Source organism: Pezoporus flaviventris, unplaced genomic scaffold (assembly GCF_033815535.1).
Source record: "Pezoporus flaviventris isolate CSIRO_AGI_PZ_B2104156 unplaced genomic scaffold, CSIRO_AGI_Pfla_v1 ptg000066l, whole genome shotgun sequence".
Classification (NCBI taxonomy): Eukaryota; Metazoa; Chordata; class Aves; order Psittaciformes; family Psittacidae; genus Pezoporus; species Pezoporus flaviventris.
In genome coordinates this window covers 3,669,411-3,689,386 of record NW_026892614.1, presented here as the reverse complement: position 1 = coordinate 3,689,386, position 19,976 = coordinate 3,669,411, and the positions used below count along the sequence as shown (strand labels likewise).

Here is a 19,976-nt window from a genome sequence, read left to right as displayed (position 1 = left end):
TGGGCATTTGAGATTTCGAAGGCACCTGCTAATGAGTTGTAGGTCATTTCATGTCAGATTGGCTAAGTTTCCATCAGGCTGTTTCTTTGTTGCGGCAATGCATATGGACTGTGTATGTTTGGGGATCCCTATTACCTATCTCAGATGGAGAGGGCTTTCCTCCCATTTGCTGCCTCCTCTCTTGCCACAAGAAAAAAATGATCATCTGATTCTGGTGAGCTGTAACCTCCAGATGGAATGAGATGTTTTGCTGTTACTTATATAGACTTTCCAGATATATACAGAGGTTAGAGAGGGGCGTGGGTATGTGATTGTATTTTGAGCTTTCCCTCCTCCTTGTTTTTGATGCTGCTGTTGGAATTCCCCCTTCCCTTTTTTTCTGGGAACCAGTGTGAAGGAATTGCTGTCACCCAGAGAAGAATTTGCTTTCCTCAAGGCCTTAGCTCTCCAGTTTAGGAGTTTGCCTGACTTCTACTGGCAGTAGTTTGTTTGTGAGCTTGCACTACTCAAATCTTCTGGGGTAGGTCTGAAGGAAACAATTTGAGGCAGTGGAAATCTCAACTCAGAGATGCTGGGATAGAGAAGGGAAGGAAAGAACAGAGTTAGCAATACAGTTAACTTTTCCCCCCTCACCCCCCTCCTTTTTTTCTCCGTTTCCTCACCTGCCCAGCTGTGTAGTAGGTTAGCAGTACGTGTCTGTTCTTATTCTTATGAAAGTAGACTTTGTTCTCTGAAGACTGCTAATCATGCCCCATGGGGGTGTAATCAGTTATAAGGTATTTAATACAGTGCAGGCGGGAACAGGCTGCCTGGCCGGGCTGGCAGATTGCAACACTACAATTATAAAGGGCCCCTTTCCCCCACTCACCCGCCCACCGGTGGCAGGATGCGGGTTGTACCTTGAAACAGTATTACGCCTATGAAACAGAAAGGTGTAGTGGGGGAAGGGAGAGCAGAGGCTGAAGAGGCAGCTCCTGTTCTGGGAAACAGGCAGACCTACGTTCTGTGAGAGCTGCAGTCATTTCAGGTTGCACTGTTCAGACTTGTGGATGTTTGGGGTTTGAGTCCTGTCACCATCAAAGTGGATTATACAGAGATGGCCCTTGGCAGCCTGTAAGAGCAGCAGGGCTTCCGTCTCCCTGAAATGGGTTTTCTTGTGGTGGCTGGGGTTGGAGAGGTATGGAGTGGTTAGAAGTGGAGGAGCCCTTTCTCCTGCATGCTATGATTTAGACACCTAATCTGTTTGGTGCTTTTGTAAATCCTGCCAGGCTTCTATTTATATCTTTGGATATAAATCTATTGGTAAATCTGGCCTTTCATGCTGCTTTCTTCTGAGTACTGGAGCAGCTTAACCTTACTGCCTTAGAAGGGAGTAGGTGGCTTGAGGCCTTGCATTTTAATGGTTTGGGGAACTTTACTGGACCTCATCTGGTCTGTTCTTGTTGCCTAACACCAGACCATTCCCCTTGGGGAGTGCCATGAAATACACATATGGAGTGTGGAGAAGCTGGGTCGTAGCCTTATAAACCATCCCTGCTCCAGCAGCCTGCTGGATGCATTGGCGTGTTTCTGGAGCTTATGGGTACACTAACCTTTCCTCTTCCAAGTTCTCCAGAGATTACAGTGTTTCAGCCCTTCATTGGTGCTCTTTGAATTTGCTGAGGCTGTTTTGTGCAGTGATAACTTAGGTCTTCCTCTCTGTGTGTTCTCTTTGCTTCTTGGAAAGTAGAAGAGAGTATGTGTTCTACTATATCCATTTGTGTTAAGCTGTTCCTGTCATTTTTGCCTCATGAAATCCTGCTCCTTTATGACATCCAGAAGTTCAGAACCTGCTCTGTGAAGCACAGCAGATAGAAGCTCTTTTTTTTGGCAGCCTTTTGAATATTGGTGTAGATTCAAGTGGGATATATTCTTGCTACAGCACTTGTGAGCATTGGCTTTCCTGCTTGGTGCTGAAAGAACACTGGCTATTAAGTCTCACAGTTGGCCTTTAGCACTGGGCAGTGAGGTTTTAGGAGTGGGTTGATATTTAGCTGTATTACACAAAGTGTGTGCAGATGCAGAACGTGGAGGGTTCACAATACAGCATTCCTTTTGAGGTCTCGAGAATGCTGCTGCTGACCACCTCCTGATGCATCCTCATCATTTTACGTTCAGAATAACTTCATGTTTGGGCACTGTGAGTTCTCTGGAAAGCTTTGGGATTTGCAGGGGGCCACATGAAGGAGGAGTAGTGTTTTTCTTCTGACTAGAGTCTGTGACTCTAGAACAGTGAGGTTCTGAGATGAGAGCTTACCTGATGTCTGGGGCTTTTGTACATTGAGTCTCTATTCTCTTGATCACATAAGAGACCAGGTATAAGTGCTGTAAGGGGAGAATAATGTACAACAAAGATCAGATACGTGTCTGTGCACAGTGGGGACAGTGTTTATGAAAGGATTTTGGGGTAATAAGGAAGTTCCTGCATCTCAGAGAAGCTGCTTGACTTACGGTAGAGTGGGTTTCTGGGGATGGAAAAGGCCTGGATCCTTCTAAGCATCCCTAATGCCTGAAGTCAACTTCTTACTCTGTTCTGCTCCCTCAGCTCAACAAGTCTCAGTGTTATCTTTGCTCCTTGTCTTATAGGAAGAGTCAGGGAAATTCCCTTCCCAGGCTACTGCACAGAGCTTTTCCTGTCCTGGACTGTGGACAGGAACTTGGTGGCATCTCTCCTCCTGCCCCTGACTTGCATGCCCCGTTGATAACTCTCCTGCCTTGTTCTGTTTCTCTTTCCCCGTGGCTCAAGAAGTTGCCTGGAGAAATCAAGGAGTCTCCCACACATGAATTTGAGGCTGTAGCTGCTGTTGGGGTCCTGGCAGTGGCAGGGTTATCATGTGTGGAGAGCGTGGCGGGTGTCAGTGTGTTGGGTGTGTGGGCTTGCTGCTTGTTTTCCTTTCCTGCCTGGTGAGGAATGCAATGTGTTTGCCTTCCTTGGCCTGTGGTTGCAACTGCATTCCTGCACTGGGAGTCAGCAGAGCGGCGGGCGGCGTGCTGTTCATGCCCTCTAGCTACATGCTTTCAGCTCCACATCAAAGGTGTGTTTAGTGTGTAGCTTGTGCCATTCTTGGCCACACCTGATGGCCTGCAGGCATGCAGGAGGCGGGGTCTGGCTGTGTTTGCAGATGGCATTCAGGGTTCAGACTTCTTGCTTGTGGAAAGGCTGGAGCTGAGTCCGTGCTAAACAACCCCAGGAATGCAGCGGGAGAGCTAAGCGGCACAGTCACTCCAGGGGCATGTCCTAGCAGCAATGTTTCCTTTATAGCTGCAGCAAAATAAGTCATGCCTGTTTCTCCAAAGGAACTGGCTGTTTGCTTGGGTGTGTTGTAGGGTTTAATTTACACCGATAAGGCCAATTAAGGTTGGCTCATCCCCCCTGCAGCCTCTGTGCTCTTGGCAATCGGTAGATGATTGAGTGGCTCCTGCCATCAAGGTCTGCTCAGTACAAACTGCATGAGATGTCTGCTTGGAGATGGAATGGCTCTGGGATCTAGCCTGGGCAGGAGTGCTTCCCTCAGTTGGTGCGTAAATGTTCTTACATGTATATGCTGCAGCTGAATTACTCCAGTATCTTCTGGAAAAGCTTCATTTTCTGGCTGGCGCCTCAAGAGATGAGGATGGAAAGCTTGGTGAAGGATGGCAGATCAGGATGCAGATGCGTTATTTTGGGATCCTTGACATGATGTCTGCGAGAAAGTGTCAGTTGTTTCCTAAGCCCTTGTCATGGAAGCCATCCTTGTCCTCTTTATGTAAGCCTGACACAGGGAAACATGATCACTTTTGGCAGTGTCAATATGGGCAGACCACAGGCAAGGCTTGTGGAATGAACAGTAGAGCATGGTCTATGTGCTGAGTAAGTCATGGGCTGTTCAATTCATGACCCAATTTGCTTTGATCTTTGGGACTTGTAATTTCCCTTCTAGCAGTTTTTAGTAGCCTGAAATTCTTTGAGCTGCCAGTCACTTCCATATTAAAGTTAGTCTTTTGCAGAAGACCTCCCTACTGCCATCCTTAAACAGCAGCAGGCATGAAAGAATTGGCGTTCAGAAGTGCTCTGGCTTTATAGCACAGTTTTTGCTTTTAAGCTGTTGCCACAGTCTCTGGGTCACTTGCTGCAGAGCTCCTTTTACCAGACTGGTTCATGCCACCCTCTGTCTTGCAGGATATACATCATTACTTTTCAAAGCCGGATCTCAGTGATAGGTGATTAGAGCAATATTACTTGTTGCAAAAGATTCTTACCGTTGTGAAATGGTTGGAAATTATTCACATTGGATTCTCTTCTCTCTTGATTACATGTAAACTCTGCATTTTATTTCATGCCAGTGTCTCCATACCTGACTTTTAGGGCTTGGGTGTTGACAAGAAAGAGTGTTTCCTGAATCTTCATTTGCCTTCCTCTGTTCTGCAGTGCCACACTGGACAGTATACTCTGTGGTAGCATGAAGTGTAGCAAAATACAAAAAAGTCTAAAAATGGGTTATGTGGAATATTATGATAGAACATTTAAGTGTGTATAACAATTGGGCATTTCAGCTTTGCCATGCAATATAGGAGGTCTTGTTCAGGATTAAATACTGCTTCTGGTAGTCCCTTTCTAACTGCCCGGAAAGGGAGTAAGGGACCTGGAATGAAATAGATGTGACATTAGCTAAGGAGGAAGGAGGGCTGATTCTTGGCCTTTTATTTCCTGTAAGTGAGTTTTAATATATTGCAGAGAGAAAGTGACTAGTTTCTTGGTTTGGCTTCCGTGCCGGCCTTCAGGAATCTAGATCTGAGTGCTTCTGTGTCCACTCCCTAACGCCTCTGCCAGGGAGATGTGCTCCTCCGGCTAGAGTAACCCTCACCGAGTAGCTAGATCTCCCCCTGGTGGGACCCGGAGCAGAAAGCAGGGCTTCGGCTGGCTAGTAAAACTGGAATTGGTCTGATCCTGGGGCATCCTGAGCCGGCAGCAGATGTGGTGTTTCTCCAGTTGAGACATTCCTTAGTCCAGAGTCACAGACTCCGTAGAGCTGAGCTCATGCAGCTGCATGAAGCTGAAAGCATAGTGAACAGCTTGCTGAACAAACATCTTATCTTTGCAACATCTGCCTGCTACATACTGGCATTCATCCATGGTCTTTGCCCTTAGATGAGTGGTGAGCTGCTAGGTCTTTGAGAGGTTTAGTCTGACACTTGACCATAAAAAAAAAGTAGCTGAACACAGTGGCTTGCCTTCTTTAGGATACCTGGGGCTGATTATTCTCTGCTCTTAGTCAAAGCCCCTTTGAGGATAGGTGACTTCACTTGCAGCTCAGGTATCTCATTCCCACCTTACTCTCTCAAGACCTGCACAGGGCTTACTTACAAGGGTTTCTACAGGGAGAAGCCCCATGGAGGTAAAGAGCTTGTCTTTGCTGCTGAAAAATGAGATGTTTTTCCTTAACCTTGGAATAATTAATAGGCTTATGCTATCCCAAAGGATAATGATGGTAAAGACCAAGCATTTCAGTTTTACAAGAGCATTGCTGGCCAGAGAATGTAGTGCTAGTCTGGACAAGCTGACCTTATGGTAAAACTGGAGTGCTGGGCCTTCACTGCAATTTCCCCTTGAGACAATTTATGCTCATGATTAGCTCCAGCTGAAGAACAACACTGGTGACAGATGTGGAAGGAGATAGCTGATGAGAGCACTGACTGCTGCAAGAAGGGGTTGTGTCTGAGGGAAGAGCCAAAGCAACCCTGCTTGGTCTTAGGTGGGGCATCTGTGGTTATCTCCTTCCAAGGGAGGAAGGTGAACCTAGAATGTACAATACAGCATATGGGAGAGACAAGCAGTGCAGCCTGTGTCTGCTGATGACAGGCAGCCTCTTCATGTACGGCCTGTAGGGCATCTGTTGGAGGTGTATGTCCCCTCTACTGTGGTTAGGATCCTGCTGCTAAAAAATCTGACTGGAGCCCAGGTGAATGGGGAGAGAAGAGCCATAGCCAGTTGCGTGCTTTATACAGGTCACCAGTGAAAGGTGGGTGGGTGGATCTGTGCGTTTTTCCTAAGCTGGATTAAACCATGTTGTATTCCTGTGACTGAATTCTCAGAATAAAATCAGCAGTTCAGTGGTGCTGAAGACTAAGAGAATCATTAAAGAAAATCTTTAGCACCACCACCAAAAGCCACCCCCCCCCCCCCCCCCCCCCCCGTCCCCCAGCAAACCAACAAAACCCAAATGAGGCAAACTGAGGCAGTTTAACTACAGGGCCCCACCACAAAAAAGAGAGAAGATGTTCCAGGGTTGCATTCTGCTTCAGGAGCCATGCTGCTCTATTGTTTACAGAGTTGAGACAAGTTTTGTGCCTGTTCGTGCCCTTGGCTCAGGCTCTGAATGTGCTAGGCCCAAAGCATGTTTTTGAAAGCTGTCTCCTTTCTTTGTTCTTGTGGCCTGTTGAGACGACTATTGCCATTGTATGTATGTGTGTGTGTGTGTGTGTGCGCGCATGCCCTACCAGTCCACATCATGCCTGGGTGCAGAGGCTCAGTGGGAGCTCATGGGGAATACTCGATGCGGTCTCCAGGGTAGGTGGTGGCTGTCACTTCAGTTAAGTGGGAGGCATCTGTACCTGGTAAGAATCCTTCTTTGCAAAGGAGTCAGTAAAAACATCATTTGTAACCTTTGGGTAGGGGAAGTGTCAGGATATAATAAGCTTTGGGAAAAAGCTGTGACCCCCTTTCTCTTTTCTCCCTTTGGGTGGATAGGTGTATTCCTCTAATACCACTGTTTCAGTGCTAACGCTGCTTTTCCCTGCCAGTTTATTATGAGCTATTGCTCATTGTAGGTGAAGTGAAGATCAGGCAACTTGGTTGAAGAATGACCCTCACGCAATGCTGGAGCCTGTAATTTTACTGAATTATACTGACTGCTGTCTGTATGCAGTGCTGTGGAGATAAAATCATAAAATATTTCTGCACTAGTTCTTCATTGATGAATAGCACAGAAGATGTCTCAAGTTTCCATGGCAATGCTTCTGAATGTGCTTCTGTCACCAAAGAAAGAGGGGGACTTTCAGTTGATTAAGATTTGAGGGTTTTGTCTGAAAAAGGGAATAGCGGTGAGACTGCATGTTAGTTGTTTGCCTGTCTTAGGGTAGTACTTCTGAGTGATATATAATCTGGAAAAAGAGGAAGCTGACATTTGGCTAATGGCAGAGATGGACTGTGTCGTGCAAACTACAGCTGGACTCCTGGACATGCTTAACTGTTCAGCTACAGATGCAGCTGCACAATCACCCAACAGTTAAGCCTGTACCATTCTCTGCCTCTCACATCTGACCATCTGCTAGGGAAAAACTAATTAAACCAAAACAATTCTTGCTGGGATTAAACCCCAGCAGCAGAGAAAATTGAGTATAGTACAAATATTGTTCTCCTACTACTGGATAAAGGTTGCTGTTTTATTTGTAACAAAGAATTGCAGGCTATTCAACTCAATTGCTGTCAGGTAGGTGTTTCGCTCATGCACACTTTCCTTCTCTTTTCTATCCCAGCTCACTCTTGGTTTAGGTGCAAGAAATAAGGCTGTCTTGCTGAATTTTTGTGAAGTTCCTTTCTTGTGACAGCTGAGGCTGTTTAACATGGAATTTCATGCAACAGTTCACAAAGCTTTTTCTTTTGTTTTTTTTCCTACTAGTCCCTCAGTTTCCTCACTGATGGAATATAAATTGTTCTTGCCTTTCTCACTGCATGTGTTTATGGTGAACAGGAATTCTAGAGTTGGTGTGGGACCACATAACCTTATAATTGCTAGAAGCTACCAGCATGAATCTGAGACTCAAGACCAAACAGTTTATTGTGAAAATGTGCCTGCAGCCTTTTGAGAGTTGAAATTTACATCTCGTAAAACAGAAAATGTGTAAGTGTAGTTCCCTTAGCAGCTGAACTGTTGTGTGTACCTACAGTCCCTGTTGCCATGAGATCAGGGTTTCAAAATAGCTCTTTCAAAAATAATAAATTAAACAGTCTTACAACTCTGGTTGATTTCATAGTTGCTACTGGTACTTGGCAGAAGTGACAGCTCACTGTGTTTTTCAGAGCTGTGGCAAAATTTCGTTTCTGAAGGCCAATTTAGTTCCCTGCAAGAGGCTCTCAGAAGATTCTTGCTATTTTCTTTGCATGCTGAACATGGAAAACTTGTACAGAAGAGGAAGTTAATTCTGTATATGGTAGCTCAAAGATGGTAGGAGAAGGTGGCAGTGAGGAGGGGGTGATGGTTGCGTTGGTGGGGTGGATGTGAGGAGGTTGCAGTGAGCTTGAAGAGTACCAAAAGAATGGAGATAAATTAAGCCTTGATAGTCAGGAGGAGCAGTTCAGGTGTGTTTTGAGAGAGGAACACAAAAAAACCACCATAATTTTTAAATTGCTGGAATTGAATTTTGACAAATATGTTTCAAAGGGAAATGGTGTGGGAACTGAGGAGGTGAGAGGTGATTTTAGAGTATGAATTTGTAGCATGTTAAATCTGTGACCTCAGACTTGTTTTGTGTATGTGCTTAACCTACAGTCAGCAAGAGAACTTCACGTTTTGGTGAAAGAGGGACAGTAGTAAGACCATGCCTGGGGGCAGTTGGATAACATGCTCTAACTCCACACTCCAGTTGTCTCAGATAAGCTGTTGGTGAGCCATACCCTTAGGAATGAGCAAGTGGGAAACACTGCCTTCCCAGTGTCTGAACTGCTCCAGGTATGTTGGACATTAGCAAGCAAAAGCTGTGTGGGTGTATGGAAGGCAGGATACGGTGCAAGGATCTGTGGTCACCCTTGCCCTTTTGCTTGGGGAGAGTGGAGAAAATGTTATGCTGGTCTGAGCATTATGGTGATGTTTAGTTGGCACAAGGTTCAAATGTCAATACCTTTAATACCTTAATATACATTGTGTAGTGTGGTTAGCTTACACTGATTCTGAGATGTCATACTGGGTATTCCAGAAGGAAAAAACTAAACAAACACAAAACCCAGCAAAACCCTTTCTGGAAGCAGAAAAGGGAAAAAAGGGTTAACTTCAATATCGGTAAGGATTTTGCCATTGCAGGGAAGTTGATTTAACTTAATCAGATTAGAAACAGCTGTGATTATGTTAGTGCAGCATTCTTGTATAGGCATCCTTAATTTAGTTTGTGTCTTGTATCTATCTATTTAACTTAAGCTGATTCAATGTAAAGTGCTCTTAAACTGAGTTAAGAACATTTACCCAGGAGCATTATACTGCTTTACATTATTTTCTAAGATAATTTAATTTAGTACCGTGTATATGTAGACAAGACCTTGGGGAAAAATCTGGTCCGTTTTATTACTTGCTGAACAGTATGTCATGTTTGGCTGCAGCCATGTGATTGTGGAATGAAAGAGCCTGTTGTGGTACGTGTTGGTGGAGGATGGGTAAACTGATCATTGCAAGCCTTTGTACAGCTTGGTCCTTCATAGCCATAGCGTTTGATTAAAGTAGATTGCTCCTCCTTCTAAATTAGGCTTTTTCTTGTGTAGAACAGATGTGAGACTCCTGAAATGTTATTTTAAAGCTCCTCCTCAGCCTGCCAGTAAAAGAGCCTTCAGACCTGGTTAGCACACTGTGTATGCAGCAAAAGCAACATCTCAAAACTTTCACAAATGTTTAATGTTTCAAAAGGTTCAGCTGGCTGAGCCGGATTGAGCTGCACTTTTCTGCAGCTAGGTAGAGCTTTAAAGAAATTTCACCCAATTTTGTGTCTGTTTCCCAGTCACTGTCTCCCCCCTGTATGTGCTTCAGTATGAATAGTGACTCTCATACATACAAAACCCGTGGCCAAGGAAGAAGTTACTAGAAGTACTGCAGATGTCGCTTCTCTTGTTGAAAAGGATAAATCTTTAGTCAATACATCTTGTGTTTTCCTCTTGCTGGTGAAGGCTCTGGGAACAAAACTGGCATGTGAATTACTCCCTAAGTGTGGTCGCACTGATAGCGTTTCAGAATAAAGCTGGCTGCTGTAAACAGCCATTTCATTTATTGAAATTTGCTTTTGCCAGCACCTGCAAGCATCAGGGCTGGACTTAATTCCTCTTCAACATTGCAGATGCACTGTAGGCTGGGTCGCTGCAACAACTTGTCCATCTGCCTTCTGTAAATAGTGTAAATAATGCGCTCTGCTCCGTTGTCCGGCTGTGTAGGTACTACATAGTGTGTTAGCCATCTGCGCATTGCTGTGACTCAGGGTGTTTTGGAGAATGTATTGAGGCAAGTACATAGGTTACAGCAATGAAGCATTCTCTAGCATTGCTATATTCTCTGCTAACAGGGATGGCTCAGTGACATTCAGTCCCTGGCACTGAGGAGCTGGAGACTGCAGTTTTCTGGGACTTCTGAAACCAACAGCTGAAACAAGAGGGCTTCTGATATTAGTTGCTAGGGTTGTATGAGACTTAGGGAATACTTAGGGTTATGAGTCCACTTCTCAGTGGTCAAAGAATTTAAGCTGTTTCTGCCTTGTCCTAATTAAATGCATTCTGATTTTATGCTCTAGGAAGGTAATGTATGTTTTCCACCCCCCCTTTTTTTCCCCTTCTACACAGCACAAGAGCTGATGGAGGTCTGGGGATTGCTACGTATTGATTTTCCATAGAAATCTCCCTCCTTCACTTCTCTTAAAATGTTTGCTTGCTATAGCTGTTCCCTAGCTTGTGTTTGAGCCAAGCTTAAGGCCATGACTCCCCGATTTCCTTTATGTTACCTACCAGCTTTTTCCCAGATACATATTGTTAGAGTATCAAGAATTTCTTTTTCTAGCAGGGCCCAGACGGTTATTTTCAGGAGCTGTTTAGACCTCTCTGAATCTCCATGAGTTGTTTTCTGATGGCCTGGCACCCATCTCTTTCAATATCTGAGGAACATACTTCAAAAGTCTTCCCATGGAAGATCTTACAAAAACACAGGTAAGAAGACAGAGTGGGAAAGGACAGGAAACACGTGGCGCAAAGATGAAGAGGCTCTGGAAGTTTGTAGCCTAAACCATCTTGTGAGAGTTGAAAGGATCACTGAACAAACTAAACAGGCTTCTGGTGTGTCAGCATTTCTGGATGAGGAGTTGTCATTAGGCCCCAGTGTAGCTGTCATTTCTAAAGGTAACTTGGCAAATGACCTTCTGCTGTGCTAGTTCTTGTGCAGTTACAGATGTAGCCATTAAAGGTGGTTCTATGCTTTACATGCATTAGAAAGCTAGCGCTCATTTCCTGGTTGAAATCTCCCCTGGGTATTTTTGTTCTCCATTAACATTCCTTCTGGGGATTGGATTCGGGTCCTTTGCTTCCTGCCCTGTTCCTGTTCAGATGTCAATCAGCTGTTGCCTTCTATTCCAGTTACATATTAGCAATGGTAGTGTTTCTTGGGCAGTGCTGCTCTGTCCTGGCTTTCATAAAAGGGCTAGAGAAGCTAAACTATTGTTAACACAGCAAAGAGTATAGATAATAAAATGGGGTACTGGAGGATACGGAGTGCAACTAGATTAGGGAGATGGGATCTTTGTATTGTGGGAGGAGGGAGCGGGCCTGTAAGCAAAGTACAATTCTGATTACTTTTGAGAGATTTCTGCAGGGTGCAGTAGGTATGAAAGACATGGGATATGTCCAGTGGTATTTACATTCAACAAGAACTATGTAAGACTGTAGAGTCTAGGGATTTAATTTTCTTTGGAAATACGTTAGGTGTTAAGTAGGGCTTGTTACATGGACTGTTGTTCAGCAGCTAGCCTGATCCCTTTTTCTTGATCGCTCTTGGAATTGTTCCCATGTAGGGAACAGAGGTTTCTGTCTAATAGGCAAGGTTAATCGGTATGGAAAAGCAGGAATGAGCAATAATCCTCCTGAAACTGAGTTTTAATCCGAGTCACTATAATGCTGTTAGTCAGATCTGAATCGTGAGCGTTAATATACAAGCAGAAGTGAGATGTGTCTGCGCTAGGAGCTGCCATCCTTTTATCTTGAGCTTCAAAGTAGCCAGCAACAGAATTGATCTGAACATACTTCTGATATGTCTTCTCTGAATGAAAATATGTCTCTCATTAAATGTTAAAGTGTCCTTTAATAACCTTGCAGTCCATTTCCATTGTACTTGGCACCAGCAGTCTACAGGTGCTACCTTTAACTTCACACAGCTTGTTTGTCTGTCCTGGACGAGACCTCTTGAAGCATTTATTGCATCATCCATCTTGCTGATTAGGTTTGATCAGGTTTATAGCTTCTCAGTTAGCCTGGCTTGAGACATATGGAGGCTGAGGTTGCCTCTGTTCACAAGCACAGGAAGGCAACTGGACAAGCTTCTCTCGCTTTTGCTTCACATGATGATAGTGGAAAGATGTTGTTGCCCCCTAAAACAGGATGTGCCAACGTCCTGTGTTGGGTATGCATTCAGAGTATAGGTTGGCCCACACAGAGTGAAAATTCTGGGTTAGCTGTGGTGATCAGATATGTGGCCCAGGCCAGTAGTAGCATTTTATTTACATGTGGGTATTGCATTTGGAGTTTTTTTGAGTACGCTGATAGCCAGGGAATCTTTCTGTAGTGTTCCATTAGAAACAAATACAACTGTGATTGTGTTCTGGAATGTATTTTATCTGTCATACAAATTTATCTTTCTGAATAAAAAGCAAGATTAAAGAATGCTGCTTTTAAGAAGAAAAGGCTGGAAAGATGACACAGTGCCTGAAATAAGAAACAGTCTCTGCAACATAGTCACCATTTATCTGTTGAGGGAGACTGCTGACCCTGAACACTGGTAAGCAGGCTGTTTTATAAGGTCAGAAAAGGCAACGCAGGAGAAGGTGATGATGAGGACAACTCTGCAAGTCCTCTGCCTCTTTACAGGGAATGTTCAGCTGCTGTAACAGCAAGCAGGCAGAAACCTGGTTCAAAGTGTGCATCTTAGAACCAGAGCTAAGTATTAGCTACCTCAAGACTCAAGGGACTTGTCAAGTGTCAGGAAAACAGTAGGTGCCTACAGATATTGCTTTTTCTTCTTTGGTGCTTTCCCTTTTTTGTTCAAAGGGTTTCTTTTTGGACCTTTTTTGTATTCTGTGGACCTCTTTCTTGTAAGTGGAGACAAAGAGATGCTAACAAGTTGTGTTGGGATTTTGCATGCATGCCAAGTGGCTGTTAGTTCTGTGGGTCCTGTGCAGAATAGTCTTAAGCAATTCTGTGCTAGGTTGCATCTGTTCCTAGTGTGTGGTAAAGGTTTTGCTTTTCTCTCTATATCACATAGAGAACATAGCTGCTCTCAAGTGAATTTTACACTGAGGGGTGCTTTCTGGTAAAAACAGCTAGCATCAGGTTTGGATACTCCCTGTGCAGGTGCACTCAGTGACTGTCGCTGCACTCCCTCACTGTGAAGAGGTTGTGTTTTGTATTTGTGAGGGGGCAGAGGAATCCACAGCTTTTTGCACTGACAAAGCAAATTGCTGGGTTTCCCCTGCAGTCTTCTGACCCTTTGTGTGTTCATGTCTGTTTGCCTGGAAGATGTTACTATTGCTGATGCTGATCAGTGTGAATCCAAGCCTTGCAGCCCTCAGTGAGCCATTCCAGTGAAGCTGTAACTGAGCTTAGAAATGAGACTGGAACTACAGCGGGTAGTGGCTAGAAGAAAATAGAATTGGACCTACTGCAGACGGTAGCCTGCTAGGAAGAGGACTGTAAATGTTAAGGAACATTACTGATGAGAGATGGAAAAGGCAGATAAAAGGAACCAGGAGGTTAAGTTTCCTCTTGTATTACGTTGCTAATTAGGATAGCTGAAGAGCTACTGCCTGCTGTAGCTCCAGGCTAAAGCTGAGTTTCTCCAGGGTATTCGGAATGTGGACTTGACTGGAAGCTCCTTCAGAGAGAAGCTTGTGAATAGTGTGATGAGCAGCATTTGTACCACCTTCTATTTGTGGATATTACCTATATCCATTTCTGCTTTGGAGCACAAATCTGTTCTGAAGAGAGCGTCTGCTTCTCTCTGAACAGAGGTGTGGTGAATTGAGCCACCTTGGAATTATCTTTGTGGTAGCAAAGGATGTTCAGGTATTGTAAGCAAGGAGGGCTTAACTGTGCTGTTCAGTGCAGGGAAGTCTGCAGAACAAAACTAGGTGATTGTGGCAGGGTGGTTGGATCAGAATGAGAGAGGCTGAACTCCTGGTCGTGTACAGGAATGCAGGTGGGGAAGCAGTGACTCACTCCAGCCATCTAGAAAAAACAGCTGCCTTTCAGAGGTTAGTTACTGGTCTGCACAGGTATCCTGCTTAGTGGAGAGATGGTTAAAAGACCTTCCTTTTCTGGGACATGGTGAAGATGAGCTTATTTCACAGAAGGGTCCTGGCACTAGATAGTAGCCTGATGGTGCAGCAGTTTGTTGCCAGCTTCTGCCCTGGCACCTGGCTGTGGGTTGCTTGACGCATGCCTGGCAGTTTCCATGTGTTGTGCTGATAGGTGACTGACACGAAGTTTCCTTTCTCATGTTTCAGGAGCTGTTGGCCAGATGCTGCTGGATGCTGACAGGGGAAAGCTGATTCAGAAACAAGTGGCCAGAAATGTTTGGACACATCGTCACATTGGATCTGTAAGTCCTTGTTTGAGGGAAAGTTGTCTGGAGGCACTGTGAGTATTTAAGTGTCTCTGGAAATTTTCAGATTATGAGGGTAGGTTTTGAATCCCAGTATCTTTTCCAGGTAGGTGGGGATGAGATGGAGGGGGTAGTATAGTTGCTGGCTCTGGGGTAGGAAGCAGGACAGTCCTGTTTGGGCCTGAGGGAACTATGTGCTAAGAGACAGGGAGGCCCTTGCTTGGCATGTTTGTTCTGAGCCCCACTGCAATGGGAACATGTGTGGACCCATGGGTGCAGCTGTTCCTGGAAGCCTCTGCTTGTCTGCCAGCCCATGTTGCTGATGCTGAGCCAGCTCCTGCTGGGAGTTGGTGGAAAAGCAGATTCAAACTATGCTGGCCTGGTCCTTCCTGGAGGTCTGTGTTCTCCCTCTCTTTGCTTTCTTCCCCTGTTCTGCTGTTGTGAAGCTGTTTTTATTCCTGTGCTAGTTGAGACCCGACTATAGCATTGTAGTAAGGAAAAGGGCCAGACAGCTTGTTGGGGCAGGGCCAGCGCTAGGGCACCTATTTAGTTTGTTTTGGCAGAGCTTGAGTTTGCGTGGTCCTGGTTGCTTGCCTGTTCTATTCAGCTTCAGTCTGGTTTTCTCTGTGTATGTACAACTGCTGCACACCCTGTGCCCTCCCAGGGCTTGGTGCCATTGACAAGGGAGAAAGCAGCACAGCAGCAGCTCATCAGGGAAGAAAGGAAGGCTCCGCTGCAGTCTCTCTCATGCTAGTGGCAGTGTGATGGCCACAGAGCTATGCTCTTACAGCTGGCTCCCAGATCAACCCACTCCTCTTCTTGTAATGATGGGTGCCTGTGATAGTTTAACCCCAGCCAGCAACTAAGCATGACACAGCTGCTCACTCGCTCCCCACTATACAAAACAAGTGATGCATAATGTAGTTGCTCACCACCCACTGACCAGTGCCTAGCCAGTTCTGAGCAGTGGTCCTTAGCCAACTTTCCCCTTAGTTTATATACCAATATACATCATGGTATGGAATATCCCTTTGGCCAGTTGGGATCAGCTGTCTTGGCTGGGTCCCCTCCCAACTTCTTGTGCCCCACAGCCTACTCGGTGGTGGGGTGGTGAGAGAAGCTGAAAAGTCCCTGACTAGGGAAAGTGGTACTTGGCAACAACTAAAACGTTGATGTCTTATCAATGTTATTCTCATCCTAAATCCAAAACATAGCTACTAAGAAGAAAATTAACTCTAGCCCAGTCAAAACCAGGACGGTATGCTGGGCTTTTAAACACAGAGGAATGTTGTTTCTGAACTTGTATTACATATCCTTGATTGGCTGGACACTTATTTTAGAGAGGCTTGTTAGCAGCAAGGTAGAACATGGCGTGCTACTTGCTGGAAGTCAGATTAGCTTGCCTTCCTCTCTAGTGGAGGTGTGGGTTATCACAGCTGTAGGCACAAGGACATAATGTTTTGGCTCAAACAAGAACCTGATAATTGCCAGCTCATTTGTAGGTGAGAAACACTGACTTAAAAGAATGTGTGAGGTAATTGTTAGCATTACCAAACTTCTGTGCTGAAGGCTTCACAGTTAGCATCCTTGCACAGTTAGCAAGAAGAAGTAGCTGGGAGGGTCCCATTTCATGGGAAGTTTGTTTGGTCCTTACTGGAACTAAGGTTTCCTTGAAGCTATAGCTTCGTGAATTTTGGGTTTGTGTGGTCCCAGTTGCCCAAGTGCCTTGGACTTGTCCCTGCCAGGTGCTTTTCCAGCTCTGGCTGAGCTACGTGGCTCAACTACCCTGAGCTGATTTCATTTACTTTCAGAAGGTCTGATGCAGGTACCTGGAGTGACATGGTCATACAGTTGTTCTTGGTTATACACATTTCCTATTTCTAACATATTCATGGGGTGAGATTTCAAACCAGCTGCTTTACTGTATGCTAAACTATTTGTTTCTCTTCTTCAGGGCATCTGCATGAGTGTCCCTGCTTCATGAGGCTTTGAATTTGAGCCCAGGCTGGTAAGTGCTCAGGTCCTCATAGGCTAGAGATATGACTGTGATTTCAGCTTGGGATATATCTATGTGCATCTACTGTCCTTAGCCTGGAAGGAGCTGACAGAAGAGTCCCCTAGATCTCCTATTTGATGGTGTTGACAAACCTGCTTCTGCTCAGAATTTCAGCATTCCTAACAAGTCAGACCCATCTGTTTTGCTTGGGGATGTAATAGAATGTGCATTCAGTATTCTGAATGTGATTTTTCTGAGGTATTAGCGATTTCTTCACCTACTTGATTTTTTTTAGGAGATGGGACCTTGAGGGAATGACTTGTTAGTGCTAGGAAGTTGTTCATGACTCTGGAAAGGTGTGAGAATCTTCTGTGAGTTTCTGTTTTTAGCGGCATGGAGGCTAGCTTGCAAAGTGTAAGTGTAAAGCCTGCTGTGGCTTGGAGCCACTCTGTGCTTGGTGCAAGCACCTCACATGTGACAGTCCTCCCAGAGGATTCAGTCTAAGTGTCAAGAAGATGCAGATAGGCAAGAGGGGTAAGAGTTGGAGAGAATTCTTGTGGCTCCATTGAGACACTTAGCATGTAAAACTCCACTGGCCAAAACACAAAGCAAGTGAAATCTGCTAGGTCACTGGCCCAGTGGTATCCATTGACTGAACTGTCTTGAAGGTATGTGAATGGGAGTCAAATGGCCCTGCCTGTAGAAGCAGGGAGAGGGTGATATGAGTTGATATGAGCACTTTGAAGTTCTGCAGGTCAAGTGAGGATTGCAGAAATGCTAGACTTAATCAGTGTTAGGATCCAGCAAGTGAAAGGGGAATGAGAAGCAGGTGCTTACCTCAAATGTAAGGCAACTATGAACTATATGCTGTCATCAGGGAATATCTGGTACTGGGCTCTGCAAGGACTGATTGGCAGCTCCAAGACTTCTTGTCTTGTGTACAGTGGGGTGATTGAAATCCTGGCTGCTTGGAGGTAAGTCTTCCTGCCCTCCACTGCAGTCCCAACATGGTGGAAAGGAAGGAGATTCTTCCATGTGTACAAGATAGCTGCTTTCCTTCTACCTCATTTTTTTTGCTCTTCTGCTGCTACAGCTCCTGCATCAGCTCCATGCCCAGCATGGCTGGGGTAAAGGGACTAATTTGATCCTTCCGCTAGTGGTACTGATGCATGTTGCAAAATCTGGCTTAAGGTACCAACATCAAGGGCATTGCCATCCTAATTCAATGCCACCTATGACTTGGGGGTGGTCTTGGTTTTTTCTGACAGTGAGCATTTGGTATGGTATGATACCTCCTTCTGACAAGACTCCTATGGTCTGCTCCATTGGGATTCTAGTGTAAGCCAAAAACTTCTAGGTTTGGGCTCTTTAGTGGTTGGAGTCTCCTCCCACATAGTCCCTGCTGACAGTGACAGAACAGGATCAATAACGAGTGCTCCAGCTGTCACTGCTGCCTGTAAAGGCTTGCAGTTTCCATATTGGAAAAGGCCTTTCCTAAAGAGCCTAATCAATATGCTGCTGTGAGGTCTGTTCTCGTTTGCTATATATAATCCAGATACATACAAACTGCGTGTGTAGAGGGGGGAGAGGATGTGCCAGCCCTCTGCTATCACTGGCTGGGAGAAGGACACAGCTACCTCTTACTTTGCTCCCTCTCCTGCAGCCGCTGCTCAAGGATTGCGGCCACATCCTTTCCTAGCTCTGTTAGCACTCTGCATGGGGACCAGCTCTGGGACTCCAGCGGAGCCAGATTCCTGCTGGGTCACTTCTAGGGTTCGATGGAGCACCTGTGACTCTCTCCTCTATGCACTTTCTGCTGTTGGTAGGTAACCTGCTTTTGGAGCCACACAGGTGGGAGGATGTCAAGCACCGCTCCGTCAAAGAAGCCTTACCGCAAGGCACCCCCGCAACATCGGGAGATCCGCCATGAGGTACCCATCATCCGGGATGACCAGGATGGAGTGATCTTGGCTGAACAGAGTCAGGTAACAGCTTGCCGGGTGGCAAAGGGCTTAACACCATTGCACCAGCAAACAGGGTTTAGTTACAACAAGGCAGGACAGCTCAAGCAGGCACAGGCGTTTGAGTTTTGCAACCTGAACTTCTCCTCATCGTGGTCCCTGGAGTCCAGCAGTGAGAAGGAAGTGACAGGGTGCAAAGCAGAATTGAACATCAAGAGCCAGACTGTCTTGCCAGCACTTCCTCATGGTGGGAAGATGGGGCAGCGAAGTGGAAGGCGGTGCCCAACCCACAGTCATGGGCACCGCAGTAGATTTGTGAGCCGTAGCATGGAGACAGTCGTGGTGCCTGAAGATGAAAGACACCATCCCACTTGCTCCTTCAAGAGCAGAAGCCTGGAACGCTCACTTATGTTTAAAGAGCCTCCTGAAGTCCTGACACCAAGGAAGTTTCAGGTGTCCTCTACCCACCTGCCTCTCAAAGGAATCCTGAAGCAGACTAACACAGGAGGCCTGTGCCCTGAGAGCTTACGCAAGTCCCAGTCAGTGGAGACGCTTTCCCATGGCCGCAGCTCACGCAAGTACAGTGATCCTCAGCTCTGCCTCAGCCAACAGGAGAAGCAGTCACTGGAGCACAGCAGCAGCAGTGCTGCTGGCTCTGTCAAGCACAGGGAGAAGATCACGGAGGAAAAACTGCAGTTCTCCAAATTCCTGGATGAGATTACCCAGCGGGTGCTGAGTCCCATCCGCTTGCGTTCACTGCGAGAGACCAGGGGAGCAGAACAAGACCAGAACTTTACCCTTCTCCCCAGAAGATCTGTGCCAGAAGGCCAAGGGGTTAAAACCAAGCGTGTAGCTGAAAGATCCCCCCACCTGAGCAGAAGAAGAGCAGAAATTAAATGTGAGGAGCTGGGAATGGCTTCATGCCAGAGAAAGTGTTCTGAGGAGGCTGAGAGAGCTTCCAGACTAAGAAAGAAACCTGCCCTTGGGAGGAAAGACAGCAAGGGAAAACTCCTTTCTGTAGAGAGGAGGGTAGTAGATCTGTGTCAGTATGAGCTGAAGCAGCTGGCAGACCTGGGGTTGGGAGGAACATCCTCCAGGCAGCAGCACTCACTGTCTTCTTGGAAAAGGAGTGCAGAGAGCAGAAGGGATGAAAGCAGTCCTCATTCACAGCTACTACAGCCACACCATCTGTGCGCTAAACTTGGGCAGAAGAGTGCAGTGAAGCCAAGCTACTCAGAGAAAGGATCCTTCTCCACTCCAGCATGCTGTAGTCAGGAGGAAGGGTCTGCCCCATCTAAAGCCTCCCCTTCCCTGAGCCTTGCACTAAACAAGGTAGGTGCCAGGGCCACTGGCTTACAGACAGGGGTCTCGCAAAAGCCAAAGCTCCCACCT

The 19,976-nt window shown here is 45.9% G+C and overlaps 1 protein-coding gene across 13 annotated transcripts in view; it reads left to right on the top strand.

Annotated features, from left to right (window-relative positions):
- The window catches only part of TJAP1 (tight junction associated protein 1), a 39,155-nt gene that overhangs the window by 7,873 nt on the left and 11,306 nt on the right, over positions 1 to 19,976 (top strand). For 3 of the 13 annotated variants that reach the window (XM_061470986.1, XM_061470987.1, XM_061470985.1), the window contains 2 exons: positions 14,530 to 14,624; positions 18,450 to 18,608. In XM_061470986.1, coding sequence (XP_061326970.1) covers positions 14,544 to 14,624; positions 18,450 to 18,608 — 240 coding nt within the window. In that variant the 5' untranslated portion in view covers positions 14,530 to 14,543. The other 10 variants (XM_061470991.1, XM_061470993.1, XM_061470984.1 and 7 more) reach the window with 8 other exon arrangements.